This window comes from Bos indicus, chromosome 1 (genome assembly GCF_029378745.1).
Source record: "Bos indicus isolate NIAB-ARS_2022 breed Sahiwal x Tharparkar chromosome 1, NIAB-ARS_B.indTharparkar_mat_pri_1.0, whole genome shotgun sequence".
Taxonomy (NCBI): domain Eukaryota; kingdom Metazoa; phylum Chordata; class Mammalia; order Artiodactyla; family Bovidae; genus Bos; species Bos indicus.
In genome coordinates, this window is record NC_091760.1 from 137,469,118 (window position 1) to 137,495,089 (window position 25,972).

At 37.3% G+C, this 25,972-nt stretch overlaps 1 protein-coding gene across 3 annotated transcripts in view; it reads right to left on the bottom strand.

Annotated features, from left to right (window-relative positions):
• Positions 1–25,972, bottom strand: part of DNAJC13 (DnaJ heat shock protein family (Hsp40) member C13) — a 163,967-nt gene that overhangs the window by 29,630 nt on the left and 108,365 nt on the right. For all 3 annotated transcript variants that reach the window (XR_011561546.1, XM_019962425.2, XM_070770885.1), the window contains 12 exons: positions 24,791–24,945; positions 23,084–23,285; positions 19,987–20,102; positions 18,567–18,645; positions 16,510–16,645; positions 13,979–14,163; positions 13,485–13,559; positions 12,045–12,164; positions 9,080–9,259; positions 3,592–3,759; positions 2,483–2,596; positions 955–1,071 (listed from right to left, as the gene is read on the bottom strand). Coding sequence is in view for 2 of the 3 variants with exons in the window: in XM_019962425.2 (XP_019817984.2) it covers positions 955–1,071; positions 2,483–2,596; positions 3,592–3,759; positions 9,080–9,259; positions 12,045–12,164; positions 13,485–13,559; positions 13,979–14,163; positions 16,510–16,645; positions 18,567–18,645; positions 19,987–20,102; positions 23,084–23,285; positions 24,791–24,945 (1,647 nt within the window). In the remaining variant the exon portion in view is untranslated. The remainder of the gene's footprint in view (positions 1–954; positions 1,072–2,482; positions 2,597–3,591; positions 3,760–9,079; positions 9,260–12,044; positions 12,165–13,484; positions 13,560–13,978; positions 14,164–16,509; positions 16,646–18,566; positions 18,646–19,986; positions 20,103–23,083; positions 23,286–24,790; positions 24,946–25,972) is intronic.

Below are 25,972 nucleotides of genomic sequence, written 5' to 3' on the forward strand. Positions count from 1 at the left end.
TACTTTACCGAGATAATTGATAGTATGATATGTAACTTCTATAAATTGGTTGCATTTTTACATTTAAAAATTATATATGTTAGATTATAAATTCAAAAAGAAGTATTACTGTGGCGGATTCATTTTGATATTTGGCAAAACTAATACAATTATGTAAAGTTTAAAAAAAAAAGAAAAAAAAAAAGAGTCAGTGAATAAACAAACAACAAAAAAAAAAAGTTTTCAAAGAGACTTCACAAATCACTAAACTCATTCTTCTTAGCAGCTGTTTTTATATATTATTCTGTGATAAATAACATACATCACAGGTTAGTAAATTCCTTTTTCCAAGAGCAAACTCTAAAACAAAGCCTCACTTCTTTCTTCCTTACAAACCAATCAACCACCAAATCTTTATCACCCCCTCCAAAAAAAACTATAACAAAACTTTCCTATGTGATCCCCAAGAACTAAGGAAATAAAAGATTATTTGCTTCTGGAAGTGATTAGGGGTCATCACAAGAAATGACCTGATATGACCCAGTCATCTTCTAAAAATTCTCTTTGCTCTCCCCTTCTGTTTTCTTAATTTTAAAAACTGGCCAGAGATAGACTACTGTCTGGTGGTCTGATATTTAACATGATAGAGTGAGTATGTAAAAGGCCTTACAGTTCCACAAGAGACTGCAGAGCTGCAGGCATATATACAGGATACAGTGGAGAAGCATTATGCATGAAATATAAGAAATAGCTGGGAAAGGAATAAATTCTTATTCATGAATCCATTAAATTCCCCAACATTCAAAACAAAAAGTCTCGTAAGTTATCCATGGTCACCCTATCACATACCCAAGTTAGTATAAAATATTTGGCAAAAAACAGATATTATTTCCATATATATAGTGTGAATAAACCAGTAGCTTTTAATAACAAATGATCAAAAGTTACAGACAAAATCAAAAGTAGAGAGCTTACCTCAAGTGGGAAAGTAGGGACTTCATTATAGACCCTAACAAAAATCTCCCCTACAATAAGTTCTTTGGCATGATCACTGTAGACAAATTCTGATCCATAAGTTTTGTCACAGTCACCCTTTAAAAAAAAGAAAACTAATTGTTAGATATAAATCAGAATCATTAGTGTGTAGTTTATAAATCTATCCATATTCAGTTTAATAACTTATCAGAAAAATAACTTCAAAGATCCATTCATTTTTCCATGGGAGAAAAATGTGGTGGGATACACATCACAGCACTTAATGCAATTTTAACATTTATAATTAGTAATATGTCCTCTGGAAAAGGCATGCGTGCGTGAATGTGTGTTAGTCACTTAGTCATGTCTGACTCTTTGTGACCCTTTGTAGTGTTACCCGCCAGGCTCTTCTGTCCATGGGATTTTTCAGGCAAAAATACTGGAATGGGCTGTCATTTCCTCCTCCAGGGGATTATTCTAACCCAGGGATCAAACCTGTATCTCCTGTATTGCAGGCAGATTCTTTACCTGCTAAGCCATCAGGGAAGCCTCTAAAAGAGTTATGTTATTTATAGGCAGAGAGTTATTTTATTTTTTAGACCAAAATTGAAACTCATTTTAAAATTTCAAAAGATGACTGAAGTCAGCCAATAAAGTATCTTAGACCTAGTGTTTATGCAAGTATGACACGTGGCTCTCCTCTCAGCAGACATTTGGCCTGGTCAGATATAGGGTGATAGAATTAAGAGATGAACATGTCTGAACTGGCTTTAAAAAGTAATACATTAAATGATAAAGTGCAGGAAAACAGGGTCTCTGAATTAAAAAAGCAAGGTAATATATCAGTTGATTTCTATTTAAGGACAAAGAAAAAGATAGGAAAACAGGTAAGGAACTGGGAAAAAAATAGCCCCAAGAAGATTGAAATTACATAAAATTTAGGTTGGACTGAAATAATATATAAAAGTGTATAATAAATTGCAAAGAAAAGTGAATGCTCCTCTGTCCATGGGATTCTCCAGGCAAGAATACTGGAGTGGATCACCATTTCCCTCTCCAGGGGATCTTCCCGACACAGGACTCAAACCTGGGTCTCCTGTACTGCAGGCAGATTCTTTACCAACTGAGCTAGGAGGGAAGCAGGAATAAACTGTAAAGGGCTAAACGAAGAAAGAATGATATTCTCTCTCTTCTGGTAAAAAAACAGATGATATGTAGAAATCTGAGACTGGTTCTTCCTAGCTCTGCAATTCTCAAAACTTCTATCAATGAAGAGCTCTGAGTGACTATCATGAAATGAGTGGTAACCCAAATTTTGCACAATCCAGGACACTTAGTGATGGTTACTCCTTAATGAAGTCCAAACTCACAAACATAAATGTCTTCTAAACCATCAAGATTCAACCGTCTAGTTATGTATTATTCAGGCCAACTCCTTATCTCCCATTCTACTCTCTGTCTTGATTTTTTCATGACTTACTACCTTCTCCACTGGAAGGTGGGAGGATGCAAGAAATTATTAACTTACTTTTTTAATCATGCTTTCCTGTTGAGATTCAAGAAATTCAAGTAGTTCTGCTCTTGTAGAATTGTTCCATATCAAATAGGGGCTCTCTGTGTTACTGTTAAGCATCTTCAAAATCTAGAAGACAGAATATTACTGTTTTATAATATTTAGGAAAAATATTGAAGTTATCATTCATTTAAACTGTCTATGACTCACCAAGCTCTGTAACAGGAACCTTAAGTACAATGGGCTTGAATAATTTTAACAAGTTTGAAAATATAATGTTTACCATACTGCAGCTGAGAAAAATCAAGACTTCTCTGAGAAAGATCAAATTATTTGTTCCAGGTCTCACTTTTAAGTGGTGAAACTGCAATTCAAATTTGAGTCTGTTTTTACATCTCATTCTTAACATTTGCTTTGCTTTGGTGAAAATCACACACGATATTTTATTAAAGTAAATATAAACAGTAAATATAAGCTTAAAAAGAATACCACATGACTTTTTATTTGAAAACAAAATCTAAGTCTTTATGAAGCATACTCCCAAAAAGGGAAGTAGAATTTATGGGCAGAGATTCAGTTCCAGTTTTCTCAGCCAAACCCTGATTCAAGGCTGCATTAAGTAGTTCTGCAGACATAAGCTTATGCTTGCTTAGCCATCTAGAGTGTTTTCCCTTTGTGTCGCTCTACTCAATTTAAGTGTACACATACACACTTAACTCTCCTTTAAATGTTTTTTTGTGGGGACAGAGAGTGGGGGTGCGTGTCTCACGGCTTGCAGGATTTTATTTCTTCAACCAGGGACTGAATCCAGGCTCTTGACTTGAATCCAAATCCTAACAACTGGACCATCAGGGAATTCCCAAAATGTTTTAATTAGAAGTTTTTACACTTTACATTTTCTGAGCTTTGTGCTTGAGGAAAAAAGGGAGTTATTAACCCCAGACGTATAGAGCTGCTATCCTCAGCACCAAGACACAATAACCAAATTTCTCAGTTGAGAGAACAAGCTTGTGAGCATTTTCAATTTTTAGGTTTCTGAGAGCAATCGACATTGTTATATTCCTCTATTATGTAAAGGATCTTGCAATATTTATCAAAACCCAGGCTAGCTCTGAAGCACATACCTCAGTAGCACTAATCACAGCAAGTTTTCTAGCAACATAGGGGGTCAGCATGCCAGCTAAACTTTTCCTTATGGTTGGATTTTCTGGTGTTGTTTGTTCTTCAGGCAGATAACCTCCAAGGCGACTTAGAGCTCGGACACTCAGTTTGGCAAGGCTGTTGGCTACTTCCTGTTGCAAAAAAATTAACACATTTATTAAAATAGATCTCTTACCAGGCAATAGTACATTTATGGAATCAAAACAGCATGGAACATATTAAGGAAGAGAAAGCAAAGAAAAAGAAACAAAAAAGGTACTGAAGTCCCCAATACTAATGTCAAGAGTTTATGAAAAGTAAAAGTCAAGAGAATTCAGTACCACCAAACCAGCTTGAAAACAAATGTTAAAGGGACTTATATAGTTAGGAAATACAAAAGAAGAAAAAGATCTAAAACAAACAAACAAACAAACAAACAAAAAACCCAAACAATTAAGAAAATGGCTGCTGCTGCTAAGTCGCTTCAGTCGTGTCCGACTCTGTGTGACCCCATAGACGGCAGCCCACCAGGCTCTGCCGTCCCTGGGATTCTCCAGGCAAGAACACTGGAATGGGTTGCCATTTCCTTCTCCAATGCATGAAGTGAAAAGTGAAAGGGAAGTCACTCAATTGTGTCCAACTCTTAGCGACCCATTGGACTGCAGCCTACCAGGCTCCTCTGTCTGTGGGATTTTCCAGGCAAGAGTACTGGAGTGGGGTGCCATTGCCTTCTCCAAGAAAATGGCTATAAGATCATATATATCAATAATTACCTTAAAAATAAATGCATTAAATGCTGCAACCAAAAGACACAGACAGCTGAATGGATACAAAAACAAGACCCATATATATGCTGTCTAGAAGAAATCCACTTCAGATCTAAAGATACATATAATGACTGAAACTGAGAGGGTGGAAAAATATATTCCATGCCAATGTAAACCAAAAGAAAGCTGGAGTAGCAATCCTCATATTAGACTAAGTAGACCTTAAAATAAAGAATATTACAAGAGATAAGGAAGAACACTACCTAATGATCAAGCAATCAGTACAAGAGGAAGACATAACAACTGCAAACATCTATACAACCAACACAGGAGCACCTCAGCACATAAAACAAACACTAACAGACATAAAAGGAGAAATTGACAGTAACACAATAATAGGAGGCGACTTTAACACCCCACTTACACCAGTGGACAGATCATGAAAACAGAAAATGAATAAGGAAATACAAGTCTTAAATGACACATTAGACAAGATGGATCTCATTGATATCTTCAGGACACTCCATCCAAATACAGAAGAATACATCTTCTCAAGTGCACATGGAACATTCCATTCTCCAGGATACACCACATCTTGGGTCATAAATCTAACCTCAGTAAATTTAAGAAAATTGACATTGTGTCAAGCATCTTCTCTGACCACAATGCTATGAGACGAGACATCAATTATAAGAAAAAAAATGTAAAAAACACAAACATATGGAGATTAAACAGTACATTTCTAAGTAACAAACTGGTTACTGAAGAAATCAAAAGGCAAATAAAAAAATTCCTAAAAACAAATGACAAGGAAAACACAACTCAAAATCTATGGGATGCAGCAAAAGCAGCTCTAAGAGGGATGTTTATAGCAATAAAATCCTACCTCAAGGAACAAGAGAAAAATCAGACAACCTAACTTTACACCTAAAACAACTGGAAAAAGAATTAAAAAAAAACCCAAAATTAGCAGAAGGAAAGAAATCATAAAGATCAGAGCAGAAATAAATGAAAAAGAAATGAAAGAAACAATACTAAAGATTAATAAAACTAAAAGATGGTTCTTTGAGAAGATAAACAAAATTGACAAACCTTTAGCCAGACTCAAGAAAAAAAGAGAAGAGTCAAATCAACAAAATTAGAAATGAAAAAGGAGAGGTTACAACAGACAGTGCAGACATATAAAGGATTATAAGACTATTATGAACAACTATATGGCAATAAAATGGATAAACTGCAAGAAATGGACAGATTCTTAGAAAAGTTCAATCTTCCAAGACTGAACCAGGAAGAAATAGAAATTATGAAAAACCCAATTACAAGCACTGAAATAAAAACTGTGATCAATAATCTCCCAAAAAACAAAAGCCCAGGATCAGATGGCTTCACAAATGAATTCTATCAAACATTTAGAGAAGAGCTAATGCCTATCCTTCTAAAAGTTCTTCAAAAAGTTGCAGAGAAAGAAACACTTCCAAACCCATACTATGAGGCCACCAACACCCTGATAACAAAACCAGACAAAGACCACACACAAAAAAGAAAGCTACAGGCCAATATCACTGATAAACATAGATGTTAAAATCCTCAACAAAATTCTAGCAAACAGATTTCAACAACACATTAAAAAGCTAACACACCATGATAAAGTTGAGTTTATTCCAGGGATGGAAGGAATCTTCAATATAGGCAAATCAATCAATGTGATACACCATATAAACCAATTGAAAGATAAAAATATGATAATTTCAAGATGTGGAAAAAGCCTTTGACAAAATTCAGCACGCTTTTATGATTGAAACTCTTCAAAAAATGGGCACAAAAGGAACCTACCTCAACATAGTAAAGGCCATATATGATAAGCCCACAACGAATATTATTCGCAATGGTGAAAAACTGCAACCATTTCCCCTAAGATGAGGAATAAGACAGGGGTGTCCACTCTCACCCCTAGGATTCAACATAGCTTTGGAAGTCCTAGCTACAGAAATCAGAGAAGAAAAAGAAATAAAAGGAATCCAGATTGGAAAAGAAAAGCAAAGCTCTCACTGTTTGCAGATGACATGATACTGTACACAGAAAACCTTAAAGATACTATCAGAAAATTACTAGAGCTAATCAGTGAATTTAGCAAAGTCACAGGACAGAAAATCAATACACAGAAATCACTTGCATTCCTATATACTAACAATGAAAAATCAGAAAGAGAAATTAAGGAATCAACCCCATTCATGATTGCAACTGAAAGAACAAAATATTTAGGAATACAACTAGCTAAGGAGACAAAAAAAACTGCATACAGAAAACTATAAGACACTGATGAAAGAAATCAAAGATGACATAAACAGATGGAGAGATATTCTATGTTACTAGGGTGGAGGAATCAACATTGTGAAAATGACTATACTACCAAACACAATCTACAGATTCAATGTGATCCCTATCAAATTACCAATGGCATTTTTCATAGAACTAGAACAAAAAAGATCTCACAATTCATATGGAAATGCAAAAGACCCCGAACAGCCAAAGCAGTCTTGAGAAAGAAGAACGGAGCTGAAGGAATCAACCTTCCTGACTTCAGACTATTCTACAAAGCCAGAGTCATCAAAAAAGTATGATACTGGCACAAAAACAGAAATATAGACCAATGGAACAAGATAGAAAGCCCAGAAATAAACCCACATACATATGGGTACCTTATTTTTGACAAAGGAGTCAAGAATATACACAGGGGAAAGATAGCCTCTTCAATAATTGGTTCTGGGAAAACTGGACAGCTGCATGTAAAAAAATGAAATTAGAACACTTTCCTAATACCGTACACAAAGATAAACTCAAATGGATTAAAGACCTAAATATAAGACCAGAAACTATAAAACTCTTAGAGGAAAACACAGCCACAACACTCGATGATACAAATCAAAGCAAAATCCTCTGTAAGCCCTGTCTTAGAGAAACAAAAACAAAAATAAACAAGTGGGACCTGATTAAACTTAAAAGCTTTTGCACAGCAAAGGAAACTATAAATAAGGTGAAAAGACAACCCTCAGAATGGGAGAAAACAACAGCAAATTAAACAATGGACAAAGGATTAATTTCCAAAATATAGAAGCAGCTCATATAACTCAAGGCCGAAAAAAAAACAACCCAATCAAAATGCAGGAGAAAAGACCTAAACAGAAATTTCTCCAAAGAAGACATACAGATGGCTAACAAATACATGAAAAGATGCTCAACACTGCTCATCATTAGAGAAGTGCAAATCAAAACTACAATGAGATATCACCTCACATTGGTCAGAAAGGCCATCATCAGCTAGAGAAGGTGTAGAGAAAAGGGAATGCTCTTGTGCTGTTGAAGGAATGTAAATTGATACAGCCACTATGGAAGACGGTATGGAGATTCCTTAAAAAACCAGGAATAAAACCACCATATGACTCAGCAATCCCACTCCTAGGCATATACCCTGAGGAAACCAAAACTGCAAAAGACACATGTACCCCCATGTTCACCGCAGCACTATTTACAATAGCTAGAGCATGGAAGCAACCTAGATGTCCATTGACAGATAAATGGATAAAGAAGTTATGTACATATACACAATGGAATATTACTCAGCCATAAAAAGGAACACATTTGAGTCAGTTCTAATGTGGTGGATGAACCTATAGCCTATTATACAGAGTGAAGTAAGTCAGAAAGAAAAAGATAAATACCATATACTAATGCAAATATAAGGAATTTTAAAAGATTGTACCAAAGAATTTATTTGCAGGGCAGTAGTGAAGAAACAGACATAAAGAACAGACTTACAGACACAGAAAGAGGGCAGGAGAGGGTGAGATGTATGGAGAGAATAACATGGAAACTTACATTACCATATGTAAAATAGATAGCTAATGGGAATTTGCTGTATGTCTCAGGCAACTCAAACAAGAGCTCTATACCAACCTAGGGGGTAGGGTGGGGAGGGACATGGGAGAGAGGTTCAAGAGGGAGGGGGCATATGTATACCTATGGCTGATTCATGCTGATGTTTGACAGAAAATAACAAAATTCTGTAAAGCAATTATCCTTCAATTAAAAAATAAAGAATTTAAAATAAAAAAATGATTAAAAAAAGTTCATGCATTACAGCTTATTCTTCTATTTATATGAAAGACAATCAGGATCTATGTAGTCATTTGTATCCAATATAGTAACTTGCTGATAACTGGAAGCAGCACCCTGGGGGATAGGATGGGGAACAAGAGATGATTAAGTAGATCTGATCACTAGAGGCACATATTCACAATATGAATAATGAATAAGAAAGGAGTGATGGAAAAAATACCTGTAAGATAAAAAAAAAAATCTGTAAAAAACAATCAGGTAAGTTCTCAAGTGTTTAGGCAAACAAGCTTCAACAGCACTGTTATCACTTCCCTGTGATATACAACCATAATTCTGCAATCATAAAGGTGATTCTGAGTAATCAAGAAAAGATTAAGTTATGCCCAGTATATGCTATTGCAAATTCCATGGTCTTGAAAACTTCTGGGATAAGTGGTTACGATAAACAGATTTGGGGCTTAAAGAACAATAAGCTTAATAATCTTGAAAAATGGTTTATGCCTTGAGGGCTCTGGATAGCTAGGGCTTTGCTTTTGCAGTAATCTACAGTTTGGGCTCAAATTCAGTGTTAAAGTAATGTTCACATTACCTGCTGGTTTGTTTCTTCACTTTTCTGAATACCACTCTCTTCCAGGGTGTAGTCATAATTAAAGAGATAACCAAGCAGATGCCACAAAATTCCAGCTTGTAATAGGTGTGTCTGTAGCCAGAAATCCACAGCAAAAGAGCTAACACATTCTACCCCAAGGGCAGCCACTCTCGGAATACCCTGAGAATAAAAATAATGGAATTAAAAAAAATAATAATGGATTTTTTAAAAAAGCTCCCAAGAGAAACAGACTGTGAATGTAGGAGAAGTTACTTAACTATCTTATTGTATGTGTGTTTACCTCCTCTTACATTTTCTATTCTGATTTATATCTGAGGCCTGTATCATTTAAAGCCTAAAATTAAAGTAACCATGTGACAAGACACAGAATTACTATTTTAAAAAATTAATTTGAAAACTGAAGCATGGTTGTTTACAATATTGTGTTAGTTTCAGGTATACAACACAGAGATTCATTTTTTTTGGAGATCATATTCCATGATAGGTTAATACAAGATATTGGGTATAAGTCTTTGTGTTATACAATTGGATAACAAATCCTTCCTATTTTATGAATGAAAGTGAAAGTCACTCAGTCATGTCTGACTCTTTGCGACCCCATGGACTATACAGTCCATGGAATTCTCCAGGCCAGAACACTGGAGTAGGTAGCGTTTCCCTTCTCCAGGGGATCTTCCTAACCCAGGGATAGAACCCAAGTCTCTTACATTGTAGGTGAGTTCTTTACCAGCTGAGCCATAAGGGAGGCCCAAGAATACTGGAGTGGGTAGCCTAAGCCTTCTCCAGAGGATCTTCCCGACCTAGGAATCAAACCAGGGTCTCCTGCACTGTAGGCAGATTCTTTACCAACTGAGCTATCAGGGAAGCCCATTTTATATATAGCAGTTTGTATTTGTTAATCCCATTTTTCTTCCTTTCATTCACTCCCATTGTCCTTCCTCGCCTCCCTCTTCCTTTTCTTTTTGGTAACCATAAGTTTGTTTTCTATGTCTGTGAGACTGTTTCTATTTTGTATATATGTTCATTTGTATGGTTTTTTAGATTCCACATGTAAGTGATATCACACAGTGCTTGTCTTTGTCTGACTTGTTACATTAAGCATAATATTCTCTAGGTCATTCACACTGCTGCAAATGGCAATATTTCATTCTTTTTTTATGGCTCAATAACATCCCATTGTGTGTGTGTATTTGTGTGTGTATATACAGTGTGTGTGTATACACATCAACTTAAGCCAACCATTTGTTGATGAGCACCTGGGTTGTTTTCATGCCTTGGCTATTATGAATAGTGCTATGAACACTGGGTGCATGTATCTTTTCAAATAATGTGTTCAGTTTTCCAGATATGTACCTAGGAGTGGAATCGCTTCATCATATGGTAGCTCTCGGGCTTCCCAGGTGGTTCAGGCAGTCAAGAATCTGCCTGCAATGCAGGAAACCCAGATTTGATCCCTGGGTCAAGAAGATCCCATGGAGAAGGGAATGGTTACCCACTTCAGTATTCTTTCTCTATTTTTAGTTTTTTTAGGGAACCTAAGGCAATGGCACCCCACTCCAGTACTCTTGCCTGGAAAATCCCATGGATGGAGGATCCTGGTGGGCTGCAGTGCATGGGGTCGCGAAGAGTCGGACACAACTGAGCGACTTCACTTTCACTTTTCACTTTCATGCATTGGAGAAGGAAATGGCACCCCACTCCAGTGTTCTTGCCTGGAGAATCCCAGGGACGGGGGAGCCTGGTGGGCTGCCGTCTATGGGGTCGCACAGTCGGACATGACTGAAGCGACTTAGCAGCAGCAGCAGCAGCATGCTGTTTTCCATAGTGGCTGTACTACACCAACTTACATTCCCAACAACAGTATACAAGGGATCTCTTTCTCCACATCCTCTCTAGCATTTATTATTTGTAGACTTTTTGTTGATAGACATTCTGACCAAAGTGAGGTGATACCTCAATGTGGATTTGATTTGTACCAGAATTACTATCTTTGAAGCCAATTAGTGTTAAAGACTTGAGAATACTGTTTTGTTTCACTTCTTGTATTTTTAAAAACAGTGATAAGGCATTAGTAGCAATACATGTGCCAGTGATCATAAGTATATCAATGAAGCCTTTAGTGTAGGTGTACAGATTGACTTCTTTATACCAGCATTTCTTTCTTACTAGACACATCTAAGTATGTCAAGTAAATATAGTTGGGGACATGTTTTCATCAGATTCCTTATTTCTAGGTACCTTAGCCCAGGATCAGCAACCTAGTTCTATTCTATTCCAACACAACTGTCACTCTGCTCAGTCACCAGAGAATCTCTTTCCTTTCCAGTCACTTATCACATTACCCATAGTCAACTTCCCTCAGCAGTGTTGGACTGGGAAGAAACAGCAAGCTCTCAGATCCCTATGACCTTTTCACCATGCGGTGACTTGACTCTTGGCTCAGAGGTTGAAGTGTCTGCCTACAATGTGGGAGACTCGGGTTCGATCACTGGGTTGGGAAGATGCCTTGGAAAAGGAAATGGTAACCCACTCCACTATTCTTGCCTGGAGAATCCCATGGAGAGAGGAGCCTGGTAGGCTACAGTCCACGGGGTCGCAAAGAGTTGGACACGACTGAGCGACTTCACTTTCACTTTCTTTCACTTTACTTTCATTAGACTGATTTAGTTTAGTCTTCTCTCTTGCTTCCCTGCCTCTGTTCAACTGTTCAGAGGAAACCAACTTCCATCTAAATATGTCATTCTTGTCTTATTCTTTGTGGGCCAACCCAGGAACAAAGTCATCATTTATGGCAAGGATTCAGTGAAAAATGTTTTTAGAGATCCATGTCATTTACTTGAAAATAATTTTAGGAAAAGAACTTAATTTATAAATTGAGGACTGGCTATTCGATGAGAAAACTCATTGCTGATTGAATCCAGAAAGCAGTAAACGTAACGTCTACCTTGCCGAAGTAGAGCACCCGACAGAGATCCCTGATGATGCCAGGCATTTCTGTAATCTTCTCTCGGCATTCTTCAAACTGAGCAGCCACACTATAGCATCTGCTTATGTGTCCACACACCTGCAGATAACACAACAGAGTAAAAAAAGGTCACATGTGCATTCATGTTTAAGACAGTGGAAATCAAATCAGCAGAGATTCGTAATAATGTTTAATGATATATATGACGCTCCAAAATTAAACAGAATATTTCTACTGAATTATCAGTATTTCTGGTTAAGATACCCTATAGATGCAGGGTTGGCAAACCATGGCCACTATACAGCCATAGGCCAAGTCAACCATGATCTGTTTTTGTATGGCCAGGAAGCCTTAGCTTTTACATTTGGAAAGAGTTGTAAAAGTCACAAATAAAAACATGCAATAAGATTTCCCTGGTGGTAGCAGACAAGAATCCATCTGCCAATGCAGGGAACACAGGTTTGATCCCTGGTCCAGAAAGAGTCCACATGCCATGGGGCAATAAAGTCCATGTGCCACAACTACTAAGCCTGCGCTCTAGAGCCCTCCAGCAGCAACTACTAAAGCCCGTGCACCCTAGCACTGGTGCTCAGCAATGAGAGAAATCACTGCAATTAAAAACCTGTGCACCATGATAAAGAGAAGCCCCCACTCTCCGCAAGGAGAAAGCCCGTGCTCTGCAACAAAGACCCAGTCCAACCAAAAATAAATAAATAATTTAAAAAATATGCAACAGACTACACGTAACCTGAATGTCTCAAATAACCACCCTCTAGCCCTTTATTAAAAAAATTTGCCAACTTCTAGATTAAAGTATTTTTGCCCTGAATTCTAATAATGTACTATACTTATTAATAAAAATGAAACTCAAAAGCCTATACTGAATTGTTTAATATTCTAAATTTTGCTGGCATATACAAAAGGTCAAAAAGATGCATTTTACAGTGATCTTAATGTTCCTGATGGTTCTTCTACCAAAGAATTCAACAGAAAAGAAGAAAATGAAAACACTAGGTATGGGAGTGGGAAGTAAAGAAGGAATTAAGGAAGGGGATGGAAGATAAGTGAAACAAAAATGGAAAAATTACAGATGTTTGAAACTGGGTAAAGGGGACATGGGATTCATTATATCACTCTCTATTATAAGGAACAAAATTAAACCAACAGATTACATATGATTTAGCACAGTACTTATTAAAGTGTGATACACAGAATAACAGCATCAGTATCATCTGGGAATTCTGTTAGAAAAGCGTATTCTCAGGCCCCTACTCTAGACTTTATGAATCAGAAACTCTGGGCAGAGGACCTGGGAGGCAGACCTCAGCAACCCAGGTTTTAATGAGCCCTCAAAGTGATTCTAAAACAGACCTAACGTCTGAACTACTAGTCTAGCGTAATAGTGTGTTTCAGCCTTACCTGTACTGACATGTCACTTGGTTTACTAGAACGATTCAAGACAGCCACACAGCGACTAAATGCCTCTTGTAACACCTGCAGAGAAAGAAGTCTGCCGTTAACTCTCGAAGTTTGAAAAGCCTCTTCTGCTAGGAATAAAACATTAATTAACCTTCCAGTATTAGAAACTTGGCAAATAAGTGTTGGCTCAATTAACATTTGTTAAATAAATAAGTAAACAAAGAACCCTGCAGTTTTTTAAAAGCATCCTACTACACTATTTTGCAAGTAATATTAAGTTCACCAATTTTGAATCCAATATTCTCAAATTCATGTTATGCAATAAGGCTCCATTTATTTTAATTTTGGTATTAGAATATAAAGAACATGCTTATCTGTTGCAATAAATTAAAGAAACTGTATCAACTGTATTTGTACTTGGTGAATTTTTTATTGCTAAGAGACAGTTTGCCTAAACTAGCTTTAAGACAAGGACAAAGATCATTCCATATTACCTCAATTCCATTCTCCCGTCTAAGCTCTTCAGCATTGAGGGCTGAGCAGTTAACCGTATGGAAAGCCAGCTCTGCAGCAGCAGGCAACAATGGTGATTCTTTTGAGAAAAGGAGGTCATCTGAAGTTTCCATTGTTATAGTCCTAATTAGCATGGGGTATCCTGCATATTTATAAGGCTGTAAATCTGAAATAATCATGGTTTTAAGTTAATTTTTAATTACATTGTCAAAAAAAAAAAAAAGATTAAAACAGTCAACATCTTAAATGTTTCCTAATTCTAGTTTATATAAAGAAATTAAACTGAGTACAAATCCCTTGGATCTTTTCTACTAGCAAACTTGTTTGGTTGACCTCTCTAAAATGTTTCTACTAGAAAAAGAGTATTTCCTGGTAGATTAAAACTAAACTTTGTGTATAGTGGTTTTGATCCTTCGCAGAGTATCTACTTTCTGTACGGTCCATGTGATCTTTATAACTTTTACCTTTTGAGATGACCAATAATCTACTTTAAATTAATGCATTTTTAAGATAGCTTAAAAAAAAAAAAGCCCCTTGGAACTGGTCCTGGTAGTCCTAACACATACATACATAAGAAAAAGAGTGAATGAATTAATGTTAAGTTTTATCAGAGGACCCCCTACCCCAGAACTTACTGAGTATAAACTCCATTTGTGAAAAGTAGAAGACTGCGTAAAAAAAAATTCTCATATTGATAATACATAAAATGAGCTACAGCTGCACTATGGTGGCTAAAATAGTTATCAGCCAAAAAACAAACCAATGGTTTGAAAAAGACTTCTTTAGATTCATTCTCTTTAGTGATGTCATGTAACTAAATGTTTTACAAATGCTTTCTGTTGAGTTTATATGCAAAACTGAATCAATTTAATCACTGCTCTAATGTCCAAGCTGCTCAATCCCCATGATGTCCCCTCCAATAAACTGGAATCCTACTGCTGCTGCTGCTAGGTCGCTTCAGTAGTGTCCGACTCTGTGCGACCCCAGAGACGGCAGCCCACCAGGCTCCCCCATCCCTGGGATTCTCCAGGCAAGAACACTGGAATGGGTTGCCATTTCCTTCTCCAATGCATGCAAGTGAAAAGCAAAAGTGAAGTCACTCAGTTGTGTCCAACTCTCAGGGACCCCATGGACTGCAGCCTATCAGGCTCCTCCTTCCATGGATTGTCCAGGCAAGAGTACTGGAGTGGGTTGCCATTGCCGTCTCCAAAACTGGAATCCTACTTATCTTAAATTAAGCAACACTCCTATTTATTTCACATCTCTCATTATTCTCTCTTTTCTCCCATCATCCTACAGAGCAAATAGGTTTCCCATTTAGTGTGTAAGCCAAGTTTAGTTCCAAGCCAATGGACACCTGTTATACTGAACCTAAATCCAACTTCTCCAACAAAGTCTAAAAAATTTTCAATGTGCTCTGAGCTTTCTGGCTGCTATTGTTTAGCTACCACAAATCACCCTGAAAACAACACTGGAAATTCCCAATAACCTGTACCCTAAAATCACACCTATTTCATTTATAAAATTTTCAAAGTGTTTCATAAGATCAGAGGATTTTGACAGCTACCACAGAAAATGAAGTGTGAGGGGATATATATGATCATTTGAAAAGTCCCCCCTTGCCTTTATTTTTTTAAGATTTATTTATTTATTTTTTTGGCTGTGGTGGGTATTCTCTGTTGCACACGGGCTTTCTCCAGTTGCAAAAAGCAGTGTGCGGCTTCTCATTGTGGTGGCTTTTCCTGTTCGGAAGCATGGCTCTAGGTGCAAGGACTTCAGTAGCTGCAGCTTGCAGGCTCTAGAGCACGGGCTCAGCAGCTGTGGTGCACAGGCTCAGTCGCTCCAAGGCATGTGAAACATTCCCAGACAAAGGATCGGACCAGTGTCCCTTGCATTGGAAGGCGGATTCTTAACCACTGGACCACCAAGGAAGCTCTGTTGCTTTTTAAAAAACAGGGCACCCTAGATGTTTTCAGCCTTTAGAGGTTTACGGATAGGTGCAGTCTTACAAAAGACGTGATCCTTAACTTCCAGGTCCATTTTAGATCTCATTTAATATGTTTATTATTAAATGGCTAAAGACAAAACTAACCAAGTACCTCCACAGAACAGAAATGTCCTTTAAGAAGGAACAATGAAATCTTATTGAGAATGTAAACTACTAAAAACATAGGCAAGAATTGGAAGGTATGAAACAAACATTTTGGGTCTAACTACAGAAAACTACTCTTTTACTGTATTTAAAATGGAATTCCAAGAGTCTTCTGCATAATTAGAAATACGTAGGAGGAAGGTTCAAGAGGGAGGGGACATACGTATACTTATGGCTGATTCACAGTGTTGTACAGCAGAAACCAACACAACATTGTAAAGCAATTATGCTCCAATTAAAAATAAATTTAAAAATATAATAATAAAAAAAATATTAACCTCCCCCCTCAAAAGAAAGAAGAGGCAGAAACGAGGAACATGGTAGAATGAACTGGAGGAAAAATCGTAACATATGTCTTACCTTCTTTATGACGATTGAAGAGAATGCTCTGAGTTTTCAGAATTAAAATTATATTCTCTGGATCTGGTCCATCCATAATTTTTGCGGATTTGGTACATAAAAATTCATAGGCTTTATTTACCTTTTCAAACATATCCTGTATGTAACCAAAGACAATCAACCTTTAATTCAGAACATCTAAAATCACAACTTAGAACACAGCTAGTTTGTATTTTACTAGTAACTTTAGTTATTATTTTTTCTGTTTTTTATATTACGGAATTCATTCCAACTGGAATTTAGGTGGCATACTTTTCAGATGAAACAACTTTTTTTTTTCCCCAAAAAAGGTATTCAATGATCTCAATACCATTTATTGAAAATTATTTCTTCACTGGCTTATACCCTATGTTATATTAAATTCATACACACCAGATATAGTTTCTGAATTATTATAAAAATAGTTATAAGAGGTACTATTTTTTGAGCACTGTGGCAGGCACCCTGCTAAATGCTTTACATACATTATTTCACGTAATTCTCAAAACACTATATAAGGTAGGTACCCTTATTAACCTCATTTTTAAGAAGATGTTACATAACTTGCCTAAGGTCACAAAGCCCATTGCTGACAGAGCTAAGACTCACATTCATGTCTGACTCCTACATCCATGCTCTTAATTACTATTTTATAATGTTCCCTGATCTATATGTTGATCTTTGTGCCAGCAGAATACTGTTATTACTATCGTCGTTTTACAGAGTACTTAGTATCTGGTAGTTTAAGTCTAGAAATTTAATACTGATTTCAAAATTTCTTCCTATATTGATTGTTTTCTTTCCTAGAAATCTGAACTGCTTTAAATTTCTCAAAAAACGTCCCAGGTTTTTTGATTAAAACCACCTTAAGTACATAAAAGTGATGTTTTTTCCAATGCTATCTTCCTGCTCAGGAATACTGCCTATCTCTAATAAAAAACGCTAGGCTTGAATCAGGGGAAACTACCTGAAGTTTCTAGCAACAGACTATGAGCACTGGTTTTAGTGGTCCTTATGTGATTTTATGAGTGTCCACTGGCATTTTAGTAGGAAGCTGCAAAAGACAAGATCAGGGAATACTGGCAGCAGATGACTTTAACTCTGAACCAAATTTTCTGTTTTTTCATTAACAGTCATAAGAAGTTGGATGTTATTAGAAAGAAATAAATTATGCAAAGCAATCTGAGTGGCAATGGTTCACCAACAGATGAATTAAGTTCACCCTTCTCTTGGCTGTCTTCAATTACTCATGTGACAGCTCATTAATTTTCAAACAAACATGGGTAAGGAAAGAGAAGAAAAACCTTAAGTTACTAGTCGTGCTTCCCCAGTGGCTCAGCTGATAAAGAACCCGCCTGCCAATGCAGGAGAAGCCAAGAAATGTGGGTTTGATCCCTAGGTCAGGAAGACCCACTGGAGAAGGAAATGGCAACCTGCTAGGGTATTACTTAGGAGAAGGCAATGGCACCCCACTCCAGTACTCTTGCCTGGAAAATCCCATGGACGGAGGAGCCTGGTAGGCTGCAGTCCATGGGGTCGCTAAGAGTCGGATACGACTGAGCGATTTCACTTTTACTTTTCACTTTCATGCGCTGGAGAAGGAAATGGCAACCCACTCCAGTGTCTTTGCCTGGAGAATCCCAGGGACGGGGGAGCCTGGGGGGCTGCCGTCTATGGGGTCACACAGAGTCAGACACGACTGAAGTGATTTAGCAGTAGCAGTAGCAGCAGAGTATTACTTATTCTTGTCTGTAAAATTCCATGGACAGAGGACCCTGGTGGGCTATAGTCCATGGGATCACAAAGAGTGAGACATGAGTGAGCACAGACACACTAGTCAAAGAGCAATCCTTTTGATAAAATGAGAGATGACCATTTATGCAAAAAACCAGCACGTCGATCAGAAGTTAATTTAACATATACTAGACATATATTATGAGGCAGACACTGGTGCATAAGTATATCTTTTCTCTACCTGAAATGGCAGTAGAACAAAAGCAAGTCAACCCCAAGGCCCTAACTCCAAAGGCAGTACATACCCTCCCTTCTGGATTCTTATCAGGATGATATTTCTGGGCAAGTCTGAAGTAAGCTTTTCTAATTTTGCTCTCATCATGCCTGCAAAATAGGAAAACTGTTTCATGAATTGAGTAACGTGCAAGAAAAATGTTTACACAATCATCTAAAATGATTATTTTTAAGAACCTTACTTTTATTGTGTATGATCATATATTAGGCACCTAATTAAACCAGTAAGACTAAGTAAGGTTATTCTTTTTTAAAAAATATCTTTTAAATTTATCTATTTTAATTGAAGGATAATTACAATATTGTGATGGTTTCTGTTATGAATCAGCTATTGGTATACATGTGTCCCCTCCACCCTGAAACTCCCTCACAATTCCTCCTCACCCTATCTCCCCAGGTCTACACAGAGCACCAGCTTTGGATGCCCTGCTTCACGCATCAAACTCTCACTGGTTATCTATTTTACATATGGTAATGTATATGTTTCAATGCTATTCTCTCAAATTATCCCACCCTCTTCTTCTGCTGAGTCCAAAAGTCTGTTCTTTACATCTGTGTAGTTTGTTGCCCTATATGTAGGGTCATCGATAAAGATTATTCTTATGTATTATCTTTACCATTAAAAAACAAAAAATTACTTATACAAGGTTACCATATTCACTTCAAATTACAAAACCATATTTGGGGTTCAAATAACTAAGAATTATTTTTAAACCAACTTTTCAAAATGTCACTTCAAACTATAATTCTAAGTTATTTTAACTTTCAGTTCAGTTCAGTCACTCAGTCGTGTCTGACTCTTTGCATTCCCATGGACTGCAGCACACCAGGCTTCCCTGTCCATCACCAACTCTCAGAGCTTGCGCAAACTCATGCCCATTGAGTCCATGATGCCACCCAACCATCTCATCCTCTGTCGTCCCCTTTTCCTCCTGCCTTAATCTTTCCCAACATTGGGGTCTTTTCTAATCAATCAGTTCTTTGTATCAGGTGGCCAAAGTATTGGAGCTTTAGCATCAGTCCTTCAAAAGAATATTCAGGACTGATTTCCTCTAGGATGGGCTGGTTGGATCTCCTTGCTGTCCAAGGGACTCTCAAGAGTCTTCTCCAACACCACAGTTCAAAAGCATCAATTTTTCGACACTCAGCTTTCTTTATGGTCCAACTCTCACATCTATACATGACTACTGGAAAAACCATAGCTTCAACTATCAGGACCTTTGTCGGTAAAATTTTAACTTTCAGCCTACACTTAAAAATTTTTTTTTTCTATCATATGTATTCTACTATAAAACTTCACTGATTAATTAATAAATCTGCATTCTTTCCTATACGTCATTTACTATCCTAGACACACTGCTATCAAATGTCTTCCTCAGGTATAAGACAAATTACAAGAAGAGGGGAAAGATGATAATGAAAATAACTCACGGTCCCTGTCCTTGAGGGAGATTAAGCAGTTCATAAGCATCATCTATTGACATTGTAGGTGGCTTCTTTTCTACTTCCTTCTTCCAGGCATCAAGGGTATCTTTTAGAAGCTTGACCTTAAAGACAGAATTAAAATTTATGTTTAGCAGCAGCAGCAGCAGCAAAGTAAAACTATTTTAGAATATAATTTGTAAGTTACGAAATTGCTGTGTTATATTTACTTAAATTGACATTTTAGGCTAAACAACGAACAGCTTTCTAAATACAAATAACCAAAATTCCCTTCTAGTATTGTTAAATGTTAAGTAGCAAAGTATTTGTTATGGGGCTATTATTTTTTTAAAGTGGTATCTTAATTCTCTGCCAATTTTTGCCTCTCCTTTTAATTGTTAAAGAAAGTATGGAAAATGTAGGAATTAGTAATGAACTGGCAAAAATAAGAGTGTCCCAGGAATTAATGCTATGTTTTTTATGTGAACTCTCAGTTAATCTTACCAACCACCACAGGAATAGCTGCTATTAGTAGTAACAGCACTATTATCATACCTGAGATTTAGAGAAGCCAAGCAATACGCTCAATAATATGTTGTTGTTGTTTAGTTGCTAAGTCATGTCCAACTTTCTACAACCCCATGGATTGTAGCCCATCAGGTTCCTCTGTCCTCGAGATTTCCCAGGCACGAATACTGGAGAGGATTGCCATTTCCTTCTTTAAAGGATTTTCCCAACCCAGGGATCAAACCCATGTCTCCTGTACTGCAGGCGGATTCTTTACCTCTGAGTCACCTAGTAAGTAAGTGAAGTCGCTCAGTCGTGTCCGACTCTTTGCGACCCCATGGACTGTAGCCTACCAGGCTCCTCTGTCCATGGGATTTTCCAGGCAATAGTACTGGGTGGATTGCCATTTCCTTCTCCAGCAGATCTTCCCAACCCAGGGATCGAACCAGGGTCTCCTGCATTGTAGACAGATGCTTTACCGTCTGAGCCATCAGAGAAGCCCATAAATAGGTGACCCACAAAGAGCTTGTCCAGGATTAGAAACCGGAACCTTACATACCCAAACAGATAATCATACCCTAGACCGATGAGCTATTAATCACCAAACAAACTCAACCCCAGACTGCCTAACTTCAGCATCTGTGAGTTTAATCAATCTCTTATAAAGACAAGCTCCCACCAAGCTATTATAATATGTAATTATATTATATAATTACATAATCTCTTAGTATATTATATAATTATATAATCTCTTAATAGATTGAGAAGATTAAGAAGAGGTGGCAAGAACACACAGAACTATGCAACAAAAGGTCTTAATGACCGAGATAAGTATGATGGTGTGATCACTCACCTAGAGCCAGGCATCCTGGAGCATGAAGTCAAGTTGGCCTTAGGAAACACTACTATAAACGAAGCTAGTGGAAGAGATGGAATTCCAGCTGAGCTATTTTAAATCCTAAAAGATGATGCTGTTAAAGTGCTGCATTCAATATGTCAGCAAACTTGGGAAACTAAGCGTGGCCACAGGACTGGAAAAAGGTCAGTTTTCATTCCAATCCCAAAGAAGGGCAATGTCAAAGAATGTTCAAACTACCATACAACTGCACTCCTTTCACCTGCTAATAAGGTTATGCTCAAAATTCTTCAAGTGAGGCTTCAGGCAGTATGTGAACTGAGACTTTCCAAATATACAAACTGGGTTTAGGAAAGGCAGAGGAATTTGTTCGATCATGGAGAAACCAAGGGAGTTCCAGAAACACACCTACTTCTGCTTCACTGACTACACTAAAGCCTCTAACTATGTGGATCACAAGAAACTGTGGAAAATTCGTAAGAAATGGGACTACCAGACCACCTTGTCTCCTGAGAAAACTGTACGCAGGTAGAGAAGCAACAGTTAGAACTGGACATGAAACAATAGACTGGTTTAAAATTGGCAAAGGAGTACGTCAAGGCTGTATACTGTCATCCTGCTTACTTGACTTCTATGCAGTGTACATCATGCAAAATGCCAGGCTGGATGAAGCACAAGCTAGAATCAAGACTGCTGGGAGAAGTACCAACAACCTCAAATATGCGGATAATACCACTCTAAAGGCAGAAAGCAAAGAGGGAACTAAAGAGCCTTCTGATGAGGGTGAAAGGGGAGAGTGAAAAAGCTAGCTTGAAACTCAACATTCAAAAAACAAAGACCATGGCATCCAGACCCATCACTTCATGGCAAAAGAAGGGGAAAGAGCAAAAGCAGTGACAGATTTTATTTTCCTGGGCTCCAAAATCACTGTGGACAGTGACCACAGGCATGAGATTAAAAGATGCTTGCTCCTTGGAAGGAAAGCTATGACACATCTAGACAGCATATTTAAAAGCAGAGACATAACTTAGCTGACAAAGGTCCGGACAGTCAAAAATATGGTTTTCCCAACAGTTATGTACAATGTGAGAATTGGACCATGAAGAAGGCTGAGCACCAAAAAACTGATGCTTCTGAATTGTGGTGTTGGAGAAGACTCTTGAGAGCCCTCTGGAGAGCAAGGAGATCAAGCCAGTCAATCCTAAAGGAAATCAACCTTAAATATCCATTGGAAGGACTGATGCTGAAGCTGAAGCTCCAATATAACCTGATGGCAAACAGCTGATGCAATGAAAAAGGACCCGATGCTGGGAACAACTCAGGGCATGAGGAAGTGGGGGCAACAGAGGATGAGATGGTTGGATAGCATTACCAACTCAGTGGATGTGAGTTTTAGCAAACTCCAGGAGGGTGAAGGGAGGGAAGCCTGGTGCGCTGCAAGGCGCCATGGAGTTGAAAAGAGTCAGACACAACTTAGCGATGAAACTTCAACAAATTTTGTTACATGTATGAAATTGAGTTTGTTTTTGTCAGAAAAGATCAAGATTGTAAAGTCCTTTTATGCTCCCTGAAAAAACTGTCTTTCAGTTTAGGATTTACCCAAATACACTCAAATTACAGAGTGCTTAAGTAAAAAGAACTATTTAAGAAATCTATTATCCTTCTTAGAAAGAAGAAATACCCAGAAGCGATTAGAGGTTATTTTTATGATTTAAGAAGGCACAAATTAATCTGCTGACTTACCGGGTCTTTAATTGGCCAATCTGGAAACCGGAGTGTATCACAAAGTTGTTTGAGATAATAAATATTACAAAATAGTTCATTTTCTAGTTGTGGGTAGTTGATAACTGGGATGGGACAATATTGATAAAGTGCTCTTGTGTTACTCTGAAGACGAGGTGTGAAATCAGCAAGATGGGCAGCAATCTTCTCTATCATGAGCCGCCTACAATTAGAAAAGTCTCCAAGCATTATGATGGAATTATTTATTTTAAAAAATATTTACTTACTTGGTTGTACCAGATCTTAATAGAGACATGTGAGACCTAGTTCCCTGACCAGGGATTGAAACTGGGCCCTCTGGATTCGGAGCATGGAGCCTTAACCACAGGAACAACAGGGAAGTCCCTATTTTATTTTGTATTTTAAAGAAAAGTTTACGACAGGAAATCATGCAAGATAATTACATGGATCTTCTTCAGAGTAATTCAGTTATTAACCTAAAATGAGAGCTTAAGAATGTTACTCAGAGTGTTCTAAATTTATTGTGTACAAACACTCTATGGATATAAATTTGTTTGTAGTACTACCTATGGAGAAGACCAAAGAGAAAAAGACTGAGAATACCAACCCTTCTTACTGAAAATTCAGTCATTAGACGGTCAAAAGGTATGGAATCTGCATGCATGAGGGCACAGACATGGAATCAAGTCAGTTCTCTCCCCAAAGAAGCTCACTCTGTGGGCTTTATTTTAGTTAAATTAGCACAACCTAGGATCTGGCCCTCAGCTAAGCAGAAACCGGATCGGCTCAGGATACACAAAGCTACATCCTTTAGATGAGGGACTCATACCAACCAATCTCAGAAGAAAAATATTACACAGAATAATAATAATAAACTTATTCATATTGCTATACATTTGTTCCCAGTGAAAAATATGACAGTCATACAGAATATATTCAAATTGGTGACTAGTACATGTCAAGCCTATAGGTCAAACTATTAGAGAAGCCAAATGATGACCAGCAGGTAGCACTGTGAGTGTGGGCCAGCCAAAAAAAGAGTGGGTAACTGACTCAGAAAATCAACTGCCATCCAGCTAGGAAGACTGAGGGGTTGTCCAGAGAGGCAAACTTGACACTGGAATCATGAACTGCCAAGTCTTTACCAGACACAGCCTGTATGGATACTGATATCTGCTTCTGGGCCTCTCCTTTTTCTTGATGGAAAATGGACTTTACTATGGCATTCCTCTGGCAACTTCCAGATTACGGTCAATGTGTGCTCGCTAGCACACATTGAAATCAAATTAAATTTCAATTTAATTAAAATGAAATTAATTAAAATGACTCTAGGTATCTCTAGTCCGATCTACTTTTGTGGGCATAGTTTTTAAATGGGACACAGTTCTATTTCCAAATACTCAGAAGAAGTGTCTTAATTTAAGCCCCATATGTCCCTTACATATACATTAATTCATTGCCTGAAAGTCCAGTGGCAATAGGCTCCACACCCTTATGTAAAACTCTACTAAGGTAACAGTAATTTTGTCACATCACGTTAGAACAAGAAAAAAGCTGAGGGCCTTGTGAACAAGTCACTTGATTTGGCACCAATGACTACTGTAGCTTGAGATTAAGCAACTACTAAAAGTAAATCTTTTCACAGAAGTCAAATCAGAAGGCAAAAGGTTGAGAGTCTGTATAAAATACAATCGACTGGCTATTTACCTCATTTCACTGCTCCAGATTGCTTCTGGAGTATCAAATTCTCCTAGAAAGATCTCAGAAAACTTTTCAGGCTCGTAATTTTCTAAGTAACAAACCATTGCTTCTGGTAGAATGTGCCCAAGTATACTTCTCTGAAAAATATCCTGTCCTTTTGTCTTTAAAACAAAACAAAACATAGTTAGAAACACTTTAAAACTTTAGTTATCTTCCAGTTTTCTACTAAATGAATTGGGATTAGAGAACATTTCAAGAAGCTAATTGGAACATACTGCTTTTATGCTTTGGAAATTTGATGGAAAAAAATGGCAAAATGAGAAGAGTAAGGTTCCTGGTATGAACTGCCTTGGAATGAGCTTCAAGATGGAACTTGTATCTAGCCCTGCAGCAGCCTTAATTCTCCTCAGGGGTCAGGTACTGCCAACATTATTTAGGGCATTTGGCCTCTGACCATGTGTAATGGTAGTGACCAACAAAAGGAAAACCCAGCAAAGATTTACATCAATTATTCTGTTACACTGTTGGCAGTAGTTCCCAACCTACACTTGCTTCTGTTTTCAAAAATAAGTCTAGAAAAATGAAGATCTTAAAGCCTATCCTCATGATGTGTGGCTAAAACTTAGATGGAGAATTTCTATTAAAAGTAATTATAATTAATGGTATTAAGAACTTCATATTCTCTGGTTGGCCAAATGGAGTCAGGGTAACGTTCATACTTTTAATCATGGTAAATTTTAAAACTCAATTCTTTACCTAACTTGGGGGGGAACCCCTAAGGACTATAAATACTTTTCTTATTTCCTTCTAGGCAAACTGAGGACATTTTATTCCTCTAGGATCTGACAAAGAAGTGAAAAAAGCCCACATATGATTTTACTACTTAGTGCACAGACAAATTAGATGATGAATATTTTCAGGCTTTTTACTAATAAAAGCCATAAATTCACTGTTAAACTTTTAGGCGAAGAACTGCTGTTCTGTCCTTTAGAATACTATTATTTGGTTCTACATCTAGAGTTCTGCTATAAACAAATACTGTTTTGCTGTAATTATTCAAAATAGTTAGGTGAAATGATTTTATAATATAAAATTTGAAAAAAGATTACATATACATAACTGCACAGAAAAAAGGGGAAAAAAAGAATGACAAAAGTGCTTTATGTTGCATTAATGTGGTAGCATTAG